The sequence below is a fragment of the Phoenix dactylifera genome, chromosome 17, assembly GCF_051530095.1.
Source record: "Phoenix dactylifera cultivar Ajwa chromosome 17, Ajwa_hap1_PhDact_Kaust_v1.1, whole genome shotgun sequence".
In the NCBI taxonomy this organism is placed as follows: Eukaryota; Viridiplantae; Streptophyta; class Magnoliopsida; order Arecales; family Arecaceae; genus Phoenix; species Phoenix dactylifera.
This window is the reverse complement of record NC_143206.1, coordinates 19,305,033-19,314,255: the sequence shown is the minus strand read 5'-3', so window position 1 is coordinate 19,314,255 and position 9,223 is coordinate 19,305,033. Positions and strand designations below refer to the sequence as shown.

At 40.0% G+C, this 9,223-nt stretch overlaps 1 protein-coding gene across 1 annotated transcript; it reads left to right on the top strand.

Moving 5' to 3' along the window:
- The first annotated feature begins 2,534 nt into the window (after nt 1-2,534).
- LOC103714311 (uncharacterized protein C24B11.05-like) lies at nt 2,535-5,004 on the top strand. The gene is made up of 9 exons (XM_008801520.6): nt 2,535-2,679; nt 3,183-3,258; nt 3,350-3,415; nt 3,519-3,616; nt 3,706-3,743; nt 3,855-3,942; nt 4,044-4,331; nt 4,470-4,535; nt 4,672-5,004. Exons 2-9 carry the CDS (start codon nt 3,198-3,200, stop codon nt 4,825-4,827), a joined length of 861 nt encoding a protein of 286 aa, XP_008799742.4. The 5' UTR covers nt 2,535-2,679; nt 3,183-3,197; the 3' UTR covers nt 4,828-5,004.
- Nucleotides 5,005-9,223: the final 4,219 nt, after the last annotated feature.

Genomic DNA, 9,223 nt, shown 5'->3' with positions numbered 1-9,223 from the left:
ATATATATTGCTCCATCATATTGCGTTTCAATGTTTGCAAGGAAGTTGAACGTTGCAGGAAGAGTAGGCTCGTTGAGGAGTCTTTATCATCCATGTAGAGGTTGTCAATCATAAAAAAAATAGAAAAAAATAAGATAATATACTTCTAGCCGAAATTGGACCGTATCACTTTTTATATCCTGGAACATGACCATCAGGATACGCATGAATAATTGGTGGCACTGGGAACAAAAATTTAATAGAGCAATCCGGTCTCCGTGCTTTTATACCGGATACCTTTTTGATTTTTTTTCTTCTTCCGACTCTCCTACTTGCTCCATCTGTCACCACCAAATTCCATGGTCAGCGCTACTCGGCGTTCCATGTTCCCGAATGAAAATATCGTGTGAAATCAGAGCGATTCCTCTTTAATAAGCAATGCTACTAACTACGACCAGTGCAGTCGATACCCATCAAAGAGTCTTGAAATAAAAAAAGATAAAGGAGTCTTGAAATCCAACTCTCATGTGTAATTGATGTTCCAGACCTTTGTTTTCTGCATGTATGTGCGTGAGAGAGAGAGAGAGAGAGAGAGCATGACACCCAAATATCTTGGGGGCAGAAGCATATTTTGGCACAGAAACAGCAAGGCTGCAATTATTGTAGGGGGACGTGTGAACCCAAACTTGTCCTTCCATCTGAGCACTTCTTTACTGTCAAGAATCGTACTCCTCCGGGTACTGCACTCGTAACTCAGGACGCCCAATCAAAGTTTGGACCACCAATGTTGGTGTCACATACACTGCATTCCAGCTAGCACGATTCAGTGGTCGCCTTCGAATGGACGGCTCTCCTTTCTGCCAGCCCAGAGAAACCTACGCCAGTGGAACGCTCGAGCATAAATTTGACAACAAAAAAAAGAGAGAGGGATGATAGTTTTGGACACCAAAACGAATCTATGGATTGAAAGCTAGAAGAATGCCAACGAATCATTGCATCGTTGGCTCATCACATCTCCATTAGCAGTTTTACGCCACGTGTCCCCTCTTTGCCAACCTGTAAGCACTATTGGGAGGGTCGATGGGCATCCGGTTGCCACGTGTATCCACCAGCTGGAGGTCAAAATCCGGAGAGTATGTGCTCCAATAATTGCCTCCTAAACTAACTGCACTGGCCTTCCCCAGAGCTTCACTAAATTCGACGACATGGGTCTTCTCCAAGATCCTTTTGGTCCGATGGCCCCCTACGTGAGACACGTTGGTCTTTAATGGACTACACACCTGTCTCTTCTCGCAATAACTCATGCCTAGCTTTCCCAAGATATTTTGCTTGGTCCATCACATGAACCTAACCTAACCTTTTGGAGTTAAATAAAAAAATATTAACCGCACCCACTTCAAAAAAAAAAAAAAAAAATTATATGCACCCCATGCTTTTCTCATGCAAGGGTATTGAACCAGAATCTATTTTCGACGGCCATCAAATAATACACATATTAGACGGTGACGGTATTTGTTGTTTGATGACCAACCATCTTCAGAATGATGATCGTTAAGGGTTGCACAGCATTCCATAGTATGGCACTCATATGGAGAGAATCCATACTCAGGGAGAATTTATTGATATACTATTTTTTCTATTTATAGTAGATAATAACTATCGGCAAATACTTCAATTATTCTTTACTTAATAATATCATGAGATTTTTTATCAATATGACAGAAAAATAAAAGATAATTCATAAAAATTCACAGCACCATCCATGACAGATTAATCAAATCACCACATGCCAAACAACAATCATGCTAGTCAAACGAATTGATAGGTAGCTAGATTGCGTGCACTCTATAACATAAGCCTCAGCTAAGAAGTGCAAAATCAATTTATGCTATGAAAATTTATTTGGGATCATATGCCAAAATTCCACAGATATTCGAGAGAATAAGTTGGTTTGCATCCTCCGCAGCCTAACAACGAGCGGCGTGCATCATTTGGCCGGTGAATAGAATGCTTTTTCTACACCAAACCATTTTTTTCCGTGAAGTTATGAAACCCCTCCACCTTTGAGCTCATTCTCACTGACCCACGAGCTAGGGAATTGAAACCTTGGTCGGTACTCTTTGTGGCGTTATTATTTTACGGCTAAGAAAAGCCCCCATGCGAGACGTATGACTACGACCACTACCCGGTGCGAATACCCTCTCCGACGCGTCTTCTCAAGCGTCACGGATGACGCCGTTACGTTCGCCGTCCGACGTCCAAAGGACGTTCCTAGACCGATGTCTTTGAATGATCCACGTATCTAGAACGAGATAGTTTCGTAAATAATTTGACTGCGAAGACGATTAAACCGTGAACCGCGTTAGTTGGGATCGAGAAGCTACCATTCCACCAATTATTAAGTGACAGCTGGCGGGCGCGGAAGCGAGGCACCTTCTCCTCCCGTTTGTTCTTCTGTTCGTCATTTTTTAAGAAAAATCTTAATTAGTACTAAACGCGATTAGAAGGCGCAACGGTTCGCCTATTTAAACCCAGGAACCCCGACCTCTCTTCTTCCCCCTCCGCCTTCGATTTCGCCATTCCTCTCCTCGAAGAAAAACCCTAGCTTTTGCCCTCCTTCGATCTCATCTTTGATTTTTTCTTTCCGTCTCTATTGATCTCTTCCGCATTGCGTATTGGATATTTGGACGTTTGAATCCGGTATTTTTCCCATCCCTGTCCTCCGACTTATCTTGCTTGTTGTCCCGAGAAATAAATCTGGACGGAGACTTGTTTTCGTGGAAAAGTTTCTAACTTCTTGTTGATCATTCGATTTATTTCGCTAGTTAATCAAATGCATTCTGTTTTGGAGGGTTGCATTCCCTGGGCCTCTGGTGATGGAGACTTAAAAGATGAATCTTTTTTAATAATTGATTTCGAGAAAGGCTTTAAGATGACCTTCTCGATTCATCGGGGAGTTGAAACTTTGATGGCCTGATTTTCGAAAAATTGTTTTTTTGCCCTTACTGAAAGGTGGGAGGTTTTAATACGGCCATATGTTTTAAAGATTTTGGGGGAAGAAAGTGCGTGCATTCATTTAATCCAGTTGCCAGAATAAACTAATAATGCGTCTTCTTGGATGATCGGATGTTATATATCCTTCCCATCTTCATTTTGCTGATTTTGTTCGGTATTAGTAAGACTCTTCTGTTCTTCTTTTGAAGTTCTAACAGATCGAAATGGAATTCGAGGACCGATACCGACCGGCTCAGAGGCCTAAATACGACTGCCTTCTCTTTGGTATGCATTCTGCTTTGGAGGTTTGTTCTGAGTCATATTGGTTGAGCAGAGCAAGTATTTACCAACTTTATTTCTTCGTGACAACATGTAGATCTCGACGATACTCTGTACCCCTATAGCTCTGGCCTGGCAACCGAGTGCTGCAAAAACATTGGAGGTGCGCATTCACTTCTCTAGATTTTGTTCATGATTGCTCCGCATCATGTTTAGAGTGTTTGCAGTGGGCACGTCTGGCTCACAACTATTGCTATCATGTTCAGATTATATGGTCGAGAAGCTCGGGATTGAGGAGAGCAAGATGCCAGACTTGTGTAATTTACTGTACAAGTACTACGGGACAACCATGGCCGGTCTAAGGGTATGATAGATAACGTTTTCTTTGTTCCCAATATCTGAAACTACTGTTCTGCTTGTTTCCTAATCTGTCTTCTGCTGTATGTTGCCCAGGCCATTGGCTACAATTTTGATTATGAGGATTACCACAGGTATTGAATGCCACATCTTCCCTCCTTGTCAGTCACCTTGTTTCCATGCCGATAATTTTGTGATGGTCCCTCTCTGTTATATTAATCACCAACTATTTCGGTATTCAACAGTTTTGTTCATGGAAGATTGCCTTATGACAAGCTGAAGCCAGATCCTGTCCTCAGACATCTTCTCCTGAGCCTGCCAATTCGCAAAGTGGTAAGTTTCTCTCAAACACTCTTGCATAGAATGGTAGATGTAAATGTTCCTGTTGAGATTTACTGTAATCTGATGCATGTGCCTTTGCTATCATAAAACAGATTTTCACAAATGCTGATAAGGTGCATGCGGCCAAAGTACTTAGTAAGCTGGGGTTGGAAGACTGTTTTGAAGGAATTATATGCTTTGAGACTCTGAATCCACCAGGTGATTCGCCTTCGCCATGCGGTCTACCAGCCACAGCAGATGTCTTCGACATCCTCGAGTACTTCGCTCAGCCAGATGCTGGTGCTGGTTTCGAACTCCCGAAGACGCCAATTCGATGCAAACCATCCATCGATGCCATGGAGCATGCTCTCAAAATCGCCAAAATTAACCCCCAGAGAACGGTGAGACTCCTCAATCTGATCGCTGCATATCAGCCTAACATGGAATCGCCAAGATAATCATAGGCATTGCTGCTCAAAGAATTCTTGGTGAATTGTACTGAATACTGATATTGTGCATGGGTGCAAATTGTTTTCCAGATTTTCTTTGATGACAGCCTTCGCAATATCCAGTCAGGCAAACGCATTGGTCTCCATACAGTGCGGGTGAGTCCCTTCACTACCCCCCATTGTTTCTTTGATGCAAGTTTTGTTCTCTGGATCGCAGTCAAAACTTGAACCTGAAGATTGGCTTGATGTTGGGCATGGTTATATAATTTGAACCTTAATTTGTTTGATTCAGGTGGGCACTTCACATAGAGTCAAAGGTGCAGACCATGCACTGGAAAGCATCCACAACATCAGGGAAGCGTTGCCCGAGCTGTGGGAGGATGCTGAGAAATCAGAGGATGTCCGATACAAGGGCAAGGTTGCAATCGAGACATATGTGACCGCTTAATGTTTGATGCTTCTTCCATGTAATTAGTCTCAGATGTCGAGGACTCATCCTCGCAATCTAGCTCTGCTTGGTTCATCCTTGTGAAATTATGGTTGGGAATGGGCAGGTTTCCATCCTCACAGGATGTATGTATTGTTATCGTTATTCAGAAATAAAAATTTTTATTTTCTCTGCGTATGATTGTTGAGAAATAACAAATATTCTTATTTTCTCTACCATGCATGTGGCTGGCTGGGTGGTGATAGGGATTTAACGTTACGTTGTCATCAATCTTCACACAAAATTAGATCATATTCTGATTAAAGAAATATGAACAAGGGTCAAGGATGGCTTCTTGTCTTATCGTGGTAGTTGCTTGGGTTAGTATCTTTCATCATACAAGTTGGGTCATTGTCCTATACTACATGTTCTCCTTTGTTTGTGAGAATTTAGGATGGATCACTTTTCCCTCTTAAAAAAAGGACAAAAAACTCTCAGTTTCCAATCCACATGTAACGCTATGGTAATTTGTTGTGCACTGGGGTTGGTGACCATGGAGTCTTTTTTTTTTTATGAAAAATGCTATGCACTAAAGCTAAATCATGAAAAAAAGAAAACACATGAAAAAGGATTCCAGGATGTTTGAATGGGTCCCTTCAGTTTGGTCCCGCAGTCCATTATAATATACTATGTACCACTTGGTCAGTTTCGACCGGTTCCATATGTTTGAGGTTAAGCACTAAGGTCATCTATGGACCCTGCTGCTCAAGTCAAATTTGGCTTCCACAACACTACTGTTTAGTGATCACCAAGGCACTGCTCCTTCCCTTCAACTACTTTCTCGATCCTCACAGCCAAATATTCCATAAATTACAGTGAGATACCCTGTTCCGGTGCAAATTTTCTCCGTCCATAGGTGGGAATCATGAGCTGTCTCCCAGAGGATTGAGGACCATTGGAGCGTCCCATCAGTAGCAGTTCAAGAGATGCACTTCTTGACATGCCTGATGGCCTTGGCCCCGTTAATTCACTGCACTCATTCAGAAAAAGGAGAAGACCATGTTGGGAAAAAAATAAAAAATTCGGTTTATATCCATTGTTCATAGAGATGCAAGTATTAATATGTGTGGATGTTATTGAAGTTCGTTACTTGACATACACTAAGTTTTAGATTTGCTTTAGCTGCTATATCCTCTCAACATGGAAATAATGGCCGACATAGAAATCTCTAGCATGCGAGGAGATGCTGCTGCTGCTGGATGTCATGGTTCCGAGGTGCCTTGATCCTTCTAACTGGAACAATTGAGGGTATAGACTAATTGCATGAATAATCACTCAATGAGCTATTCATTGCCCCCAATAGTGCTTCGCTTGCATGTAAGGCGCTGTGTTAGCTAGATGTGCATGGGTGAAAGAGATGTATTTTGAGTATTGATGGTGCTGGATAAGCTCTATGGAGAATAATCTCTTTTATTTCTTTCCTTCTTTCTTTCCCATGACAACTAGGAATAAACAAATTAAGAATTTCACTTTAAATTCCGTACCCAACATCCTGCTGCTCATGGTGTTTTACGATCAATATTGAAAATGAACGGAAAAATGGTGGAACATGTGGAACCACCTATTGGATCACTCGAGTGCAGCATGAAGCTATTGATGCTGAGTAGACTCCTACGCTAGTTATGCGCTGCTCAATCCTCTGCATAGTGGAAGTTTTATAGTGTGCCACAAGCACGGAGGGTGGTTAAGCAACTCAAGGGAACTACCCTACTTCACTTTAGATAAGGATAGAAGAGAGAGTTGTTATATTGAATTTAAAAAAAAAAAAAGAAAACAGTTAAACAAATCATACCCATGCAAGATTGATAATAATTATGCTATTATTGATGATGATGCGAGTGGTCTTGTGCAAAATTCTCCATTCACCGTATAGACATTGGTGGTAATAATATAGATATTAATAACAAAAGCTTCTACTCGGTCATTATTAAAATGTATTACTTGACATGCAGCAGAATTTTAGCTATTGAAGCCTTCTATTTATTATAATTTGACACATTGTTATATTACATTTCAAAAATAATTGAAAAAGATGATGGGGATACCAATTTGTCGTTTTCAAATTTTGTTTTAAGCTAAATTATCTGTTTAACAAGCTGATCAGATTTGGATGTGAATTCTTGATATGTTTAAGCATATCAAGTTTGGATTGACAGATTCTTTTATCTATTATGTATCGAATCCGGCCTATATCTTGTTAGATCCTATTGCCATCTCTGATATGGACAAAGAGAGGGAAACATTGAATCTTCTGGGCGTAATTATTACCGTTCCTTTCTCCCGGCATCAATCTCATTCACGAGCCTCACAAACAATGACCTCTGAACAAGAAAGGCGATATTGTCATTACTTTATAATTAAATACACTCAACCACATGGTTAGCGAGACCTTTGGCATGTGACTATGTGAGGCGAAGTGCATGCTGCTAACTCCGATGTGGACGGTCGTAAATAAAAGGCTATAATAGATTACAGCAGGCGTGATGCATGTGATTCTAATGGTAATAAGTCGTATGCTTCCATTGAAAAGTCCATAACGCTTGATGCCACACTTGCTTAGTGCGTTCGAATGGACGCGGCCGTCCTTCTCAGTAACAGACACCACAACCATCCAAAAAATCCATTACTTTTCTTGCGGCAATAGCTTTGGGTTTAAATTGTTCTACAGCCTTAACATGATGGCTTTTCTGAATCACATTACTCTCCTCGAAGGCATCCAGCAAAAAATTTCACAATTCCTGCAAGATGGTAAATTGCACAAACCGAGAGAGAGAGAGCTCAAAATCCAAACTTACCGTCAGCAGAACACTTGATAACTAAAGCAAGCGTGTCCTTTTTGCATATAAAAAACTGCCGTACCCAACACGTAGCGCGTAAGTAGTAAATCATAATTAGCCAAAAAGCTCATGTCGGCGACTGCAAACGAGCAACTTACTATAAGCATCTAAACACCAAAGTGGTGCTCACAGTTGATTCCCCTCTCTCGTGACTCGTGAGGCCATGAGCTTTGCACATGCTGGGTTCTATAGCCTGTAGATTGATTTAGTATTAGTGTATCATTTTTAGGTTCTAGTATCTTGATTTCTATAACGACAATCCAAAAAAAGTAATCGAAAAATATTATTAGAATTTCTTCGTAAGATCTACTTAGTGCATAACTGATATCGGATTATATACATATCTACACGGATCCTCGTATACTCTTTTTATTTAAGTTGTGGTGTTCTTGGCAGACTAAGGATCCGATTTCATTCAAATTCAATCACAAGTTCCATAAATCTAATCATAAATACTAAGATCAGCTAGTGGTAAGCCCAAATAGATCCATGTTGCAATATCTACTAGGGCATATGGGTCATGGGTCGGGTTCGCTATGATGCTATTTTTAATTTATTTAGGACCTTACCTAAAGTTAGACAGAAAGTATGATTTGGATATCTTATCTTTGTATAAATATCCTTGATCTATCTTGTCAATAATCGATATATGACTGAATACATGCTTGCACGCATCCTCACAATTTTTCTTTCCTCTAGGTATTTCTACATGTTTTCTTGGTTTAGGATGTTTGGGTCTAATTATGTACATACTCATGATCACTTATATAAAGCTATTTACCACTTTTTTGAAAATAAAGTTCCATCATTTTCAATAGCAAGCTTTTGGGCAATGGGAGCACATTGCCACCTAGGCAATGGATCTCATGGTCACTCTAATATATGAGGCGTTGCTTGTGAGGAAGGTCACCTTAAGATCACCTTCCTTAGAAGGCTGAGGGGTGTATATTTTGCATGAATCCACCATTGGATCATCCACTAGTTGCTTTGAAATCTATGCAGGTGGATAAATAACAATATTTGGAGTACTTTGAGATTTGTGTGGTGGGTGATTCAAATAGTAGATTTGTGCAAAGAAGGTGAATCCTTCCTTCACGTAAAAAAAAAAAAAACAAAAAAAAGTCTATTTAACTAGTACTTAAGAATGCGTGCATAGGTGATGCATTATAATTGATGACTACATTATCACGTCCTGAGCAGGTGCTAGTAAGCACCTTGGACAATAGCATTTGTAGAAATATGTAGCAAAGAATGAAGCATGTGATGGCAAAATAAGATCATTTATTTACATGCCTCATTTTATAAATTTATGAATGTGTCTCCAACTTATAACATGATAGTAATTGACGAACCAAAAAAATTAATATCTCCCACTATATTAATTTATTATTTTACTATAGACATCTACTTAGATATAATTGTGCAATTTCTTAACTTTTTCTGCCTATTAATTTTTATAAATTGATTCAAGAGGACCACTAAACTCATTGTGATAACTTAAACAATCTCCATCATATCTA

Coding starts and splice junctions, on each gene's coding strand:
- LOC103714311 (XM_008801520.6), top strand. CDS start 3,198: ATGGAATTCGAGGACCGATACCGACCGGCTCAGAGGCCTAAATACGAC. Junction 3,943..4,043: donor GCCTGCCAATTCGCAAAGTG/GTAAGTTTCTCT, acceptor ATCATAAAACAG/ATTTTCACAAATGCTGATAA. Junction 4,332..4,469: donor AAATTAACCCCCAGAGAACG/GTGAGACTCCTC, acceptor ATTGTTTTCCAG/ATTTTCTTTGATGACAGCCT.